The following is a 15,301-nucleotide window of genomic DNA, read 5'->3' on the forward strand; positions in this document are numbered from 1 at the left end:
CTTTTCTTTAAAGTGGTGGTGACAGGAACCAGGTGTCATGACAACACAAACAGGAACATACAACACAATTATAGCCTTTTATTGTACTGTTTATGACTTTTAACCATTTAATTGTGCAGATTTTTTTTAAAATAAGGGGAATGACAGCATAGACGCATTAAAGTTAGCTTAAAGTTACTGTAGCATGAAGGTTTGATAATGTTGCCAAAGATAGCAGTTGAATGTAATCAAGACACTGTATATGAAAAGGATTACTGGGGTGTGAGATTAACAGCATTCATAAAACTGTTCACTGTTGAGATTTAAATCATTAGCATATTAGTTAACATTTTCTTCTGAAATGTTGTTGAAATGTCGCATGTCAACTACTTTTTCTTTTGCAATATGGTTAAAAAATAGCATTTTAGCTAAATAACTTTCTTCTGAAATGTTGTGGAAATGTAGCATTTGAGCTAAGTTTCTTTCATGATGTTAGCCAGATACATTTTCAACTAAAATGTTGAAATGTAGCGTGTTAGCTCGATACTTGTTCTCATATTAATTAGCTAACGTTATTCTGAAATGCTAAAATGTAGCATGTTAGCTAGATCATTTTATTACCATGTTACTGAAATGTTGAAGTGCACCACATTAACTATATAACTATAACTTTTGTCATGAAATGTTGCTGAAATGTAGCATGGTGCTAACTTTTCTTCTCAAAAACACATTGTGCTTATTTTTTCACCACTGCCATGAGGAATTTCATCAATGTGGTTGAACGTTTCCTTCACTTTCTCACTCTGCATTCTTACCCTGTTTCTCTCCCATGTATACATTTATATGTCCAAAAGTATCCAGACAGTCCTTTTAGCAAGTAATTAAGTTCTGCTAATTTGAGGTTACACATTGCTGTTACTGCTTGTATAATCTGTGGAATAATCCATAGAAAAGCACTAACCAATAAAATGGGCCACTCTGGAGGAGCTACATATGAGCTTAAGGCCACCACACCTAATGTCAAGCATGGGCTAGATGGATATAAAAACCCCAGCATTGGGCTGTGGAACAGCACAACAGTGGAACTGCATTCTCTGGAGTGATGGAGCTCCATCCAATGCCTTTAGGATGAGCTGGTGTGGCATTTGTGATCCAAAACTAATCATCTTACATCAGTACCTGAACAAACTAACAATCTTGTGGCTGAATGCAATCTTAGCAATGCTCTATTATCTAGTATAAAGGCTTCCCAGAAAAGTAAAGGCTGTTACTGCAGCAAATGGGCAAAAACTCGTTATTAATCCCCTTGATGTGATAATGTTGGTGCTCTAAATGCCACAGGCTGCTAAGCAGACTGTCTTGGATACAGCCAATAACTAAGGGCCCACCTAATCAAACACATCCATATGTTACTCTGAGGAATGGACCAATATCGCCTTTTCCCTCCGATATTGATACCTGATCCTAAGTGTCTGCCACTACCGAGTACTGATACTGATAACTAACTCGATCTAACCTAACTATTAAATATTTGCCTAGAAATCCACTAGCAAGACTAGATATACCAAAGTAACCGGTTAGCAACTCAGTCTAGTCCACCAGAACTACCAGCAACTAGTTAGCAACACCCCAGCAACCGCCTGGGATACCAGCAACATCCTGGCGGCCATGTATGTAAACAAAGTCATTCAGAGCGGTCTGGTGTGAAATGCTCAGTTCTAGAGAAACTGACAGAGTCAGAATTGTTCACAGGGGTGGTGATCCAGATGTCCACCACTAAAAGCTCCCTCATGGAATGTTATTACATGAAATGGTTATGAATACACAGTCTGATGTCTAAGACACTGTTTTATGATCGTTTTGAGAAGATTTTGGATTCTGCAGACAGTAGAGAACATTACATTTTACATTTACAGCATTTGGCAGATGCTTTCATTCAGAGCAACTTACAAGAGGTCTTTTGTCTATCTAGAGAAAGTATCTTTGCTAGTTACCAACAAGTTAGAGAGAAAAACAATCCTGAGTTCAGATACTGCTAGAAACTAAAATTCACTGTTGATACCCAGAGAAAAGGAACAGAGTTGAACACAGAACTCTGTGGAATACAATACAATGCAATACAATACAATACAATAAACTACAATACACAGTGCAATACATTAAAAAACAACATATAAGTGCAGCACAATATATTGCAATCAATACCTAATTCAGTGCTCATTTAGGTGCTGCGTAGAGAGGTGTGTCTTCAGCCTGCGTTTGAAGACAGCAAGAGACTCTGCAGTACGGACAGCAGACAGAACATGTCAGGCCACACTGTGGATTCTCCTTGTGACCCCTCAGCCCTGTCAGTGTCCATGGATGTAGGTGCAGCTGTTCAAGTCTCACTGTTACAGTAGCAGTCCCTTCTGCTTCAGAGGATACTGCCTCTGCTCGGCCTTTAGCCACTTCAGTGCCAGTCCCACAAATCGTATCTCAGCTGGCCTCTTAACGTCCTGCAGGCTGTTTACATACTAGAACCAAAAATGTTAAGACACTGAAACTTAAACACCATTTAGCAACTAAATTTTTTACTGTGAAATCATTTTAGGCATGTTCAGAACATAACTGTGACTGTAAGATGATTATTTTTTATGACTTGTGTTGATTTATGCAACAAAATATTCATAACTATTTTTATGACCATATTCAACCTCTCTTTATCCCTTTAGATTTAAAAGGAAGCTTTTGTTACTTTGTCTTTAAGGCTCATATATGTAAATAAGCTCTGTTCTGATTGGCTGCTCTAGTGTTTTCAGCTTAGCTTCAATGTATGGACTGTACGGACTGAAAAGTAAATAGTGTGTTTTGAAAGTTTAACAATATTTACATGCTACATCAAACACTTTTATATAATGAAAAGAGACCGATGATATGGGCCTCTTAATATTCATGGCAGCTGCCCACATTCCTCATTATGCCTTCTGACTCTAAAGGCCCTGGGATTCAATTAACTGGCTTGTTTAGATGAATAAAAATCCATTTTGAAGTATTTTTTGTGGATTTATTCAAAAACACACACATAAATAAAAAAAATAGTCTTTATTCTTTTGGTGGCTGTAATTTTTAAAGTAGTCACGTCTGTAGCAGCATTAAAAATACATTAAATAAACTCCTGCTGTCAGATAGAGTTGATCACATGCACAGTGCACTGTGTGAATATTCTAAAGCTTTTATTCTGAGGCCTTCAAAACATTTTCTATGGAGGCATCCGCTGTAGAGTAAGTTCAACCTTGAAAGTTGAGTCAAAAAGTATTTTTGGAGTTTCTATTATCACCTGCTTTACTGCAGCTCCCATATTCCCACAGTCCTTTATGACCTAAGTCAACAATTTGCCATATTTCAATAACACATTCTTGCAAATGTAACTATAAAGTTGGTTATTTTCAGTTAATGACATATATGTAACTTGCCACAAAACCCTTACAAGTCAAGTCTTCTGTATAGTATGTTGTAACGATTGCCTACACGTATTGTACTACTGCGCATGCGCGAGGGAGTTGTAGCCCCTCCGTGCAAGATGGTGAGCTGCTGTAGCACATCCGCCGGTCTGCTGTAACTATCTTCTGAGTTATCTGGACAGTGATGGTGAGATAAGTGGGTGACCTATCATTAAATACGTCTTCTACCCCGCATGGAGTGTATTCCTGTCTGTGTGCCTCCAAAGAAGCCAGGAATCCTTGCTATCTCTTCTCGTCCCCACACCCCCCCCCCTTTTTTTTTCACCATTACAACGTCTTTGCACTTTGTGGACTGATTTTAAAAGAGTTAATAAACTATTAACTATTTTAATAGTTATTGTGGTGTGGAGGGGTTGATTTTTCAGCAAACCATCACCTGAAGCATATAACAACAATCATATCAAAATTGAAAGGAGTATACAGCATACCGCTATATGATATACACTCACTGGCCACTTTATTAGGTACACTACATTAGGTGCTAGTAAAAGGTTGGACCCCCTTTTGCCTTCAGAACAGCCTTAATTCTTCATGGCATACTTTCAACAAGGTCTTGGAAACCTTCCTCAGAGATTTTGGTTGGTTATTTGAGTTGCTGTTGCCTTTCTATCATCTCGAACCAGTCTGCCCATTCTCCTCTGACCTCTCACATCAACAAGGCATTTTCGTCCACACAACTGCCGCTCACTGGATATTTTATCTTTTTCGGACCTTTCTCTGTAAACCCTAGAGATTGTTGTGCGTGAAAATCCCAGTAGATCATTTTGATGCTCACTCTGCACTTCAGCAAGTTGTCTTGACCACCTGTCTTGACCATCTACATGCCTAAATGCATTGAGTTGCGGCCATGTGATTGGCTGATTAGCTATTTGTGTTAACAAGCAACTGAACAAGTGTACCTAATAAAGTGGCTGGTGAGTCTATAGTTGTATAAAATACGATGTAATGGGGTTTTTGTAGGGAGGCATTGACACTATTTTTTTCAGACTGAGTACAGCTACATAATTTTTAGGACTCGCTAATATTGAGTCTAATACCATACTGAATAAATAATGTGTTTTAGTCTGCTACATTAGCTACCACGGATCAAGTAGCGCTGCAGGGGAGAAGAGTTGGATTTGTCAGAAAAGCGCTTCTGTATAGCTGAAAGTGAAGTACGATTCATAGTTTTGCTCCTCGCCTCTCTCTTTCATCAACAGTCTTTGTAGCACAGTGATAGCGGAAAACTACGGAGCCCCGCTGGTTACAACCTGTATAAATAAAAATAATGTGTGGCCATGACTTAATAAGGCGTGGGAATGAGATGATTTAGTCATGGCCATGACTTAGTAAGGTGTGGGAAGACATACGATGTGCAATTTTAAAAATCTTGCTCTGTGGTGATTTACACTGTACATTTAAATAGACCATCATGTACAGACAAAGCCTATAGTTTACATGCTCACACTGCACAGAAACGCTCGGTCTGAATCATGTGCTACCAGAAACGCAGCCCCTTCGTACAGTTCAAATAAATTTCCATTTCAAATAAAGCTGATTTTACATTTACATTTATGGCATTTGGCTGACGCTCTTATCCAGAGCGCCTTACAATTTGATCATTTTTACACAGGTAGGCCAAGGTGGTGTTAGGAGTCTTGCCCAAGGACCATTATTGGCATAGTGTAGGGTGCTTACCCAGGTGGGGGATTAAACCCTGGTCTACAGCGTAGAAGGCTAGAGGTGATGTCCACTACACTACCCAACCACATTTGACATCATACCACTCTGAATAACTTTGTCTGTAGGGTGCTTGCCCTGGTCGGGGATTGAACCCCAGTCTACAGCGTAGAAGGCAAAGGTGTTAACATGTTACATACTGAGCAAACACTGAGAAACTGAGCAGCTTTGTGAACACTTTGCACTGAAGCTAAAAGCAGGTGGTGATGTGCACAGTAGGACAGTATGGCCTCTCTACAGCCTATTTCACTAATAAAATCACCATTTACACTTAAACAGAGGTAAACAGGTGCTCTGCGTCACGGAACTTTGGTAGGAAACTTTTTTCACCTCTGTTTAACTAGTTGGGTCTGCACCCTTATTGGAGAAGCGGAGGTATTTGTGTGTGTTTAAAAATTCCTGGCAGGAATCTACCAAGGTGGAATGTTTAAAACGTTCAACAACTTTGTGTCCAACTGTCACTGAGGCAGTAACACTTTGTAACTCTCTGTGAGCAGAGCCTCCTTCAATGCTCTTGTTCATTAGAGCAGCAGTGTACACTTGGCTTACATCACACGGTATCAGCGAGTATTGGAATGTTGGTTTCGGTGAATTTTTATGAGTCAGAGTAAACGCGCACGGTATTGCCCTGATACCAGCACTGGTATTGATGCATCCCTCATTTTTTTTGTGTCAGAGGAGGTGATGATTCACAGGGTACACAACAGAGACTTTAGAAAAGGAAGCCACGGTCTAGCAGGCCCCTGAGATGGAACTAACAGCACACTGCAATGCTAAATGTAAACCATGTCTAGATTCCCAGGAATGAGGGAAGAAGGTGAGGTCAGTCACGACTGGTTGTCTGAGAGTCTGTAAGTTTAGAAGTGTTAGTTTAGTTGGTGGGAAGGCATTTGTCATTTGCAGTTGTGCTATAAGGATGTATCTTGCTTTTCGTTAGGTAATACAAAAGGTTCCCAAAAAAGAAGTGTTAGCTAAGTAAAAATAAAATTGATCCATTATCCCCTTTACCCCAAATGTAGTCAATCAGCCATGACACTTTATAAGTAATGGAGTTTTACAGCTACCAATTAGCAAGCTGCTAACATGACTGTTCATCAATGCTGCTGTTTTTCTGGAGCACAGATTGCAGTTTCAGCTTCATAAACAGTTAAAGCAGCGACATATTTTGCGTATTTTGTCTTTCTACTTTTAAAGGGGGGGGAATTCTACCAGTAAATATATAAGCAGAGTCATTCAGAGTGGTTTGATGTGAAATGCTCTGATAGTTTTAAGAAGATTTTGGACACTTTTAAAATTCATTCATGGTGTTCATGGTGGAGGGGTACATGCAGGTGTTGTGATGGAAAATAGTCCATTATGTAACCTATCATATTGATTAATCACTGTTTTACCAACATCACCCTTACATATAAAAACTCAGAAGGCACACGTAGGCTCACTGATGGTTTTGGATAGTTAATATAATAGCTATATTTGCACTGGGACATCATGGTTCCTACACCTGGTTCCTATCACCACGAGCAAAGCTTGCACTGATATTCACCACCTACACTGTAAATCCAAAATATTTAAGAATTAAATACATTTTCATAACACTTCACAATGTTTAATTCCCTGTCTAAGAAAAAAAAAAACAGTTGAATTTTTCACTGGAACATCAAAATTAACATCAGTGTTAACAAAGAACTGATTTTTCAGGTTTACAACACTGGTACTTATTTGATTTTGCAGTTTGTTCCAAACAGCAGAACAACTCAGCTAAACACTGTGACATGTTTAAATCATGTTAAGAAATGTGTAACAACAGAGCTTAAAACATAAATGTTTGGATTCACACTGCAGGAGCAGGAGAATGTGAGCTGTTTGTGTGTCTTTAAGGGTGAGCTGAGCGGAGCGGGGCTGAAATGATAAACCGCTTGTGGGCGGCTCTACGGCAGCCTTTTATTAAAGGTCTCTTTGTTTACTGTTTGTTCCAGGTCATTTTGTCTGACTAAACTTGAAAGGCTGCAAAGAAAACAAGCTGCCAGTAGCTCCTGAATAAAACTCCTTCACTGAGTCTGACCACTGTCTGACCACAGTTTCAGGGTCAAAGCTAAGCAAAAAAAAAAAAAAAAAACCAAAAAAACAAACAATTGCAACAAAATATTTTCATTATACTATTTTATATAATTCACTGTAAAGTGTACACATTAATTCATGTTTAGTCCCACATTTATACACTCACCGGTCACTTTATTAGGCCTTTGCCCTCAGAGCAGCCTTAATTCTTCATGGCATACTTTGAACAAGGTGTTGGAAACCTTCCACAGAGATGTTGGTTGGTTATTTGAGTTACTGTTGTCTTTCTATCATCTCAAACCAGTCTGCCCATTCTCCTCTGACCTCTCACATCAACAAGGCATTTTCATCCACACAACTGCCGCTCACTGGATATTTCCTCTTTTTCGATCCATTCTCTGTAAACCCCTGAGATGGTTGTGTGTGAAAATCCCAGTAGATCAGCAGTTTCTGAAATACTCAGACCAGCCCGTCTGACACCAACAACCATGTCACATTCAAAGTCACTTAAATCACCTTTTCTCCTCATTCTGATGCTCGGTCTGCACTTCAGCAAGTTGTCTTGACCACCTCTACATGCCTAAATGCATTGTGTTGCGGCCATGTGATTGGCTGATTAGCTATTTGCGTTAACAAGCACTTGAACATACCTAATAAAGTGGCCAGTGAGTGTATCTGCTTTACTCACATTTCATTCATCAGACACACTAACCACATTTTTGTCTTTATTTTTTAAAATGAAATAGTTTGATGTAGTACTCATGTATACTTTTTTTTCATAAAGCAATGAATTTACTTACATGCTTGTAATAACTGTTTATATTGATCACTGAGCGACTGTTATGTATTGCTGGATTGATAATCAAACTGTTTATAAGCCAAGGCAGTAAACTACTTTACGACTATGATTAGCTCATTGACCCAGCTGAGGGCCACTCTTGAACTCCAGTCATAGAACTTTATAATGACCTCAATGACTGCTTTACACAACCAATAAGCTGATCACCTTACCACCCAATCAGCACTCAGCAGCAGTAATGCCAACCAGTCAGCACTTAGTAATAGTAATTCCAACCCCTCAGCACTCAGAAACAATGTCAGCAAATCTGCACTCGGAAGCGGTAATGTCAGCCAATGAGCACTCAGTAGCAGTAAGGCTAATCACTCAGCACTCAGTTAGCCTTCAGCAATCTTTTCCACAAAAGTAGAACAGTTTCCTGTAAAATGTATCTTAATGTTCAACTTTTTACGAGGCTGAAGTCCGCTTCTCATTCTTCAGATTCTTGTTTGAATTTTCCTGTTCCATCTTAAATGCTGCCTGAGGTGCCAGAATGTAGCTAACTAAGTACCCAACTGTTTCACTTGACCCGTTTCATTTAAGGTGTAACGGGGAAATTCGAACAGGAAGCTGGAGTGGTGTGAAGTGGAGTGGAGTGCTTAAGTCCATTTGTCTCCAAATTACTGATGTTCATTTAAAATCTTCATCTTTGCCATTTCATTAGTTACTAGCCAGGTGAGACTGTGTTGTCTGCATTGCGATGGTGACCAGCAGTCTGTGTGCCAATCTTTAGGGTTAAAGGGTGAATAAGCAATCACACATTAAAACCAGTGTTTAAGATTTAGTGTGTTCACTGTGTTGAACAATCAGCAGAGCTTTATTTTACTACAAAGGAGGAATATTTTATTTTTACCTACAAGTCTAATTTTGCTGTGGAGCCACAACAGGCCAGTAATACAGCTGCATGCAGCTCCAGAGTTGGCGACCCCCGTTACAGCAGGAGAAACAGGATGAAGACCTCCCTTAAACTGGCTCTGGTGTAACAGCAAAAAACAAATTCAAATGTTTGTAAACCTCGCAATGTACCAAACGGCCTCTCAAAGACGTCTCAAACTGGGAGCTGAGGTGCTCCCTGCTGTTCATACTACCTTTGCACTTTAGTTTATTTCTTAACAATGAGCTAAGGTAAAAATAACACATTTAAATAATAGTTTAAATAATAGACTTTAGGTAGTAAACAATTTCATTTCCCTTATCAAAATTTATGACTCTTAACCATACATGCATTGCTGCTGTGGGTTTCCTCCTACTTAAATATGCAGAAAAATGCTAGTTAATCACCAACAGTTCCCCCTCGCGTGTGCATTATTCAAGAGAAAATTAATTCTCTGTGCATAAACATTAAAATACAAATCTTTTAAACACTGCTTCTCTTTTTAAAGGGTTAAAACGACAGGGTTCCACTTACTGAGATTTACATTTTTAGAAACATTTTTTGTTGTAAACATAGTCAGTGCTAAACAAATTGAATGTGTCCTACAACACTTGCAACTTTTATAGCACCAGTGCTACAAGCTCAAAAATGTTATGTACAGCCCTGCATTAAAAATCAAAAATACTGTGTCTGATGCAGAATCTGATGGTTTCAGATTCTGGAAATGGAGCGCAGAACGCTCACACATTGAAAAAGGAAAAATAAATAAATAAATAAATAGTTAAATTCTATCTAGTGATTTCATGGCTGTTACTGAAAATTGATAAAATGGTCCACAGCCCTGCTTAATGGGATTCAGAACATGTGCATGACTTCAGTAGTCAAGAGACCTCCAGCATTCAGCTCTGAAAAACGTATTTGTTTTGCTATGGCAGTATGTTTGGAATCATTGTCTTGCTGCCATCCAATGAGTTTAGAGCCATTTTCCAGACCTTCAACTGATAAGAATTCATACTGCTACTGCCATAGAAGTTGCATAATCCGTGAAGATGAGTGAGCGAGTACCATAGCATGGCCGTCATACAGGCCCAGGCAATAACACCCCCACCACAAAGTTTTACACATGAGGAGCTTTGGATCTTTAGCAGTTACTTTATTGTCCCCACACTTTACCTTGCAAACATAATACAAGTTAGTCCTGGTTTCTGTGGACAGCAGTCACTGACAAATCCACACCTGGCCCACAGTGACAAGAGCAGAGTATGGACGTGAAAAGGAAATGCTTTGTATCCAAAGCATATCACCTCATGTGTAAAACATGGTGGTTGGGGTGTTATTGTCTGGGCCTGCATGGCTGCCTCAGTTACTGGCTCACTCAGCTTCACTGATGATGCAACTGCTGATGGCAGTAGCAAAACTAATTCTGAGGTGTATAGAAACATCTTATCAGCTGAAATTCAGGAAAATGACTCCAAACACACAGAAGGCGCTTCACTGTACAGCAAGACATTGATTCCAAACACACTGCCATAGCAGCACAGAAGTTTTTCTAAAAATGGATACTTGACTGGCCAAGTCAGTCACCTGACTGAGTATGCCTTTTATATGCTGAGAAAAAAAAACAGTTTTGAATTTATAATGTGATTGGTTGAGATGTGTTCTGACCGTGCTGATATTTGGGATAACTACTTTTAGACAGAAGGTATTGTCAGTATTAAAGCACATTCAGTATGAATTTCAGGGCAGTGGCTTATGCTTGCAAACAAATCACAGCCATGATGTTATTCGCTCCCTCTCGTGTTATATTGCTAATACATACAGCTTTAATAATGCAGCCCTAATTTCTAAAACATCCATAGATAAAAAGGTGACACTGGGTATTCTTCCTTGTACTTTTCTTTGTGACAGTGTATTATGTTATCATAGCATTCCCCCACAGTGCTCTTTGCCTCTTTGTTAGCATTGCTTTGGCACTTTACAGATTTGCACTGAACAGATTTTTGATTATGTTTCCTGTCTCTTGGTCTTTTTCAGATTTTTTAGCTTCTCCTGACGCACTGTCTCCTCCTGCAGCGAGGAGATTTCAGAAATTCTTTGGATGAACGATGGTGGAGCCCCCAAGACTGGATCAGGATACGACTGAGCTGCAAAATAAACCAAAATTTAAACACACCTGTTAAAACATGAACTAATCTATGGGGGTAGGTGTTGTTAGGTTGCTGTGAGCTTGAATCCAGAGAAATCAGCAGTGATTCTGGGTGTTCTTGGCATATGGCTTTTGCTGTGCAATGTACTTGCACTTATGGATGCAGTGACGGATGGGGTTCACCGACAATGGTTTGTCAAAGCCCATGTGGTGATATCCATCACAGAAACATGCTGATTTTCAGTGCTGTGCTGTGCTGCCTGAGAAGGCGATGATCACAACAATTCATTGGTTTTTAGCCTTATTTTTTACACTATTTTAATGAGAATTTTCTGTATTTCCTGAAAGTGAAGTATTAGGAATCACTCTTGTTTTGCAAGCCACAAGTCCTCCATAAGGGGGCGCTATAAGCAGTCAAATAGCTTGTGATGCTTCATAAAGCTGTGAAGCTGCTTTGGCCTTGATTGGTAACTGAACGATCAAATCATCAGTCCTTCACTACGTTACATTAATCAACAGTGACAGCCTTACTGCATACTGTAATTCACTCTTGAACTACACAAAGATGGTAGACCGAATGTAAAGACAGTGTTGGACATGCTTTTGAGGGATGGTAAAATAAAATATCCTTAAAATTGTGCAAAAACTCATTCTGTGCAGCATCTGCCGACGTTCTAAGTAGCAGTAATGAGTAATAGGATGTTTGTGACCTACTGGTCAAATTGCAAATAAGTTCACACATCCTCTGTTTATTTGCTTAATGTAACACATGGAGAAATGTTTATATTAAAATATGCATTTTTTTCAATATGTTTAGTTCAGTAAATAAACAGTAACTGTGCATTAAAATGTGTTCACTTATTTACACTTAGAAAATCAACAGCATATGAAATTACACGTATTTTTTGTATTTCACATCTCACAAATAAAATTGTAATAATTAGTATTATATCAAAAAGAATTATAACATTATATATTCTATAAAAATAATTTATCTCAGTCACTTTAAAGCTTCACTTTTTTTAAGCTTTACCATCTCAACATTTTGGAGTGGAATACAGTCCCTGAAAGTTATTAATGAGAACTCTTGTGTACTAATGCATGAAAAAAAGCAATGTACGTACTTGTGTTGTTAAATCTAACAGTGAGGAGATTACGAACTCTGTTATTGATCCTTGACCTGCAGAAAGGCAAGATAAAGAAAGCAATCGGTTTCCATTCAACTGAGAATGTTTATTATTATCATTATTATTATTACTACTACTACTATTGTGAGGGTTTGTTTTGGGTGCACTTCTATAAATCACCTGTTTTTAGGACTCTCTGTAAAAGTAATTGATCTCCTTCCTCTGATCGGTGGGGTGGTAACTGTCAACAGAACTGATGGAGCTGTTGGAAGATCATATTCCTCAAAGGACCTGCAATCAAATCTCACTCATTCACAATTTCCAATTTACTTAGTTTTATCTAGTTAACTTATTTAATGTGTATTTAACAGGTAGAAGTACATGAACACAAATAAAAGGAACAGTCCAATGCTGTAAACCATAAACAGGGCTGGGTATCATTAGAAATGTTGATTCAGATACATTGATTTCAAAACTGATTCCTGAACAATTTTTTATACCTTCTTTAAACTTACAAACTGAAAATCAATGTGGTTTAAAGCAGAAATTAACAGGAGGTATTGAAAGTGCTGCTTCCAGACTGGGCATAGTTACAAATTTCCCTTGTAGGACCAGTAAAGTGCACTACATAAGTTGGTCTAGTTACTGGCTAGACTAATAAGACGCATACTGAATGTAATTTGGACAGCCAATCAGGAGTCCAGATTTTGCAACAAGCATCTATTTTGGCAGACACTGCCAGACTGACTACTAAGGTACTGAAACTTTTATGACAATGAATAATGTATGACAATTGTGAATACTCTATAGTACTAAAGTAACTGGGTCAGTACCATAAAAATAGTGAGTTTCAATACCCAGCCCACAACAAAACATTTGCAACTGTATGTATATTTGCAAAGTGTATTACTGCCACAGTCCTCTAAAACACTATTAATATACTAACCCAAAAGTGCAGGGCTTTGAATGTCTGTAGGCCAGTTGTTTTCGATAAGAAAATCTGTTTAAATTGTGGGACTGATGTACGCCGTAGTCCCGAGAAACCGGAGGCAAGATGGGTTTCATCAGTGCTTCGTCTGTTCGAAGAGATGTGATCAACAATGATAAACAGAGAATGATAAACAGATGAACACTCGTTTTGGAACACTTTTTGCGCCACCTCCTGGTCAGTCCCCTGAACTGCAGGAGTTAGTATCTCCGTTTGTTAAAGTAGAAGTTTCTCTTCAGCCACAAACGTAACAGAAAACATAAAATGTCTGAGTTAAATGATTGCCTAAAAAGTAATATGCGTTTTAATTGTAGGGGAAAATTACCTGTCAAATTATTCTTGCGGTATACTCCATTTCTCCATCTCGGATCAAACAGAAAATGTCGCCCACACAGGTCACCATCAGTGTTTTCTGAACTACCTCTTAATTCTGAATGGTATCCTGCTAAAAGAGAGAACAAATATAGCTATGTAACTGCATAGTTTACACAGAACAGCAAAAAGTGTATACATTTCAGCATCACATGCAGTAAACATACAGTACACAGTTGCACTCAGGAACAGGACACTTTGTTTGAATGTGTAAATTTAGCTGTGACTCACCATGAAGCAGTATCTTTGTATGTACTTGTATTATTTGTAAGGTACAATGATATTGCAATCAAACTGGTTTGGTGGACAGAGGATTTCATTGTAATGCTATTAAAAGCCAATTTGACATTTGTATTGTAGTCTGGAAAAACAGAACAGAACTTTCATCATTGTCCAAAGCATCTCCAAAACAAGAACTACAGGAGAAGGAAAACATTCTTACCCTTTAATGTAAGTTAATGTAAAGAGATTTCATTTCAAGCGTTCTTGGATCATGTCTGTTTTCTCATAACATAAAGGGCGGCTGGTGGGCTCAAAAGATGCAGAAAAATGAAAAAAAAATCATAGATACATGTTTGTTTGTTTGTTTTTGGACAGTGTCTTGTTTATTTCATTATAATTCTGCATTGTATGAAGGTGTATACATCAGCATCAACATCAGCAGATGTATGTGAATATCGCATATCAGCAATGACCCACAGTTAGCACATCGGTGCAGCCCTTTTTGTTTGTTTACTCATTTCCAACAGGAATAATTTCTCGTACGTGTAACTTGGCCAGTAACGTGATTCTGATCACCGCAGTTTAATCAATAAACATGCAAATTCCTATTTAAACAGCCTGAACACTGAGCTGCTACTGAGTAAATTAAACACCTGCTTTAACGCCGTAAAGGCACTTACAGAGAACCAACCTAAAATGTCTGTCTTTTAGTCAACAAACACCTCAGAAAAGTGAATTTTACCATTACCGTGTTCAGTAATAAGCAAACGTTAACAGCCCTGCTAATCTGTCAGTAATACAAGTTAACAGTTAGGTTAGCTGCACCTAGCAGCTTTGCTGGAGACTTTGTTTTAATGTACTCACTTCTTGGTCTGTCCAGCTGCGACTTTTCCGACGAAATAACGTTTAATCTTAATCTCATATTGTTGTTTCGAAGGTACTGAACACAAGTTTGGCTTTTATTTGGCTCCTGGCTTGAGATGCTCGGCACTGCAGCCGGTGTTGTTAGCAGTTCAGGAGAAGCTAAGGGTCGCATTTCAGCTCTCTGTTAACCCGGATGAAATGACATGTTTTACTGTAATCCTGGATCAGGAAAAGCCATTTTGATGTTAGCAAAGTGGTTGGTTTATGGAAATATAGACATTTTAGAGTTCTAGTAAAGTTTACTCTCACTCTGTAAAGAGAAGCTGCGCTAGTTTAGTAACCACCACCAGTTTATAAGCACAAATACTCCTGTATTGATACAAGCCCCGCCCCCGTGTGGTCTGATTGGCTAGTAATTTGTGCTGGCCAATCCAAGAAACATGGGCGGCACATGTTGGAAAAAACATTGACAGGTGTCTTTTTCCTCCTATTGCTTTGAATACAATCGGATTACAGACAGGTGTATATTCTCACTCTGTTCAACAATCTGATGAAAATCTTCATTTACATGCTCACTACAAGTAATCCAATCCAAAATGACGCGCGTGCGTGGA

General features: G+C 38.6%; 1 protein-coding gene across 2 annotated transcripts; it reads right to left on the reverse strand.

Moving 5' to 3' along the window:
* Nucleotides 1–10,848: 10,848 nt before the first annotated feature.
* Nucleotides 10,849–15,020, reverse strand: si:ch211-171b20.3. 2 transcript variants are annotated; one of them, XM_017696210.2, is made up of 6 exons: nt 14,688–15,020; nt 13,555–13,671; nt 13,188–13,317; nt 12,422–12,532; nt 12,239–12,294; nt 10,849–11,112 (listed from the first exon to the last, which is right to left on the reverse strand). In XM_017696210.2, exons 1-6 carry the CDS (start codon nt 14,857–14,859, stop codon nt 10,973–10,975), a joined length of 726 nt encoding a protein of 241 aa, XP_017551699.1. In that variant the 5' UTR covers nt 14,860–15,020; the 3' UTR covers nt 10,849–10,972. The 2 variants fall into 2 exon arrangements, with proteins under 2 accessions (XP_017551699.1, XP_017551697.1); XM_017696208.2 differs by having other exon boundaries at nt 13,555–13,674.
* Nucleotides 15,021–15,301: the final 281 nt, after the last annotated feature.

Source organism: Pygocentrus nattereri, chromosome 24, assembly GCF_015220715.1.
Source record: "Pygocentrus nattereri isolate fPygNat1 chromosome 24, fPygNat1.pri, whole genome shotgun sequence".
In the NCBI taxonomy this organism is placed as follows: domain Eukaryota; kingdom Metazoa; phylum Chordata; class Actinopteri; order Characiformes; family Serrasalmidae; genus Pygocentrus; species Pygocentrus nattereri.

Bases quoted from the DNA above. Each gene is read 5' to 3' on its own strand.
- si:ch211-171b20.3 (XM_017696208.2), bottom strand. From the start codon at position 14,859: ATGCGACCCTTAGCTTCTCCTGAACTGCTAACAACACCGGCTGCAGTG. The intron at 13,675-14,687 runs GTGAGTACATTA...TCTCTCTTTTAG, and splicing joins GCAGCTGGACAGACCAAGAA to CAGGATACCATTCAGAATTA. The intron at 12,533-13,187 runs GTTAGTATATTA...ATTTGATTGCAG, and splicing joins TCAAAGCCCTGCACTTTTGG to GTCCTTTGAGGAATATGATC.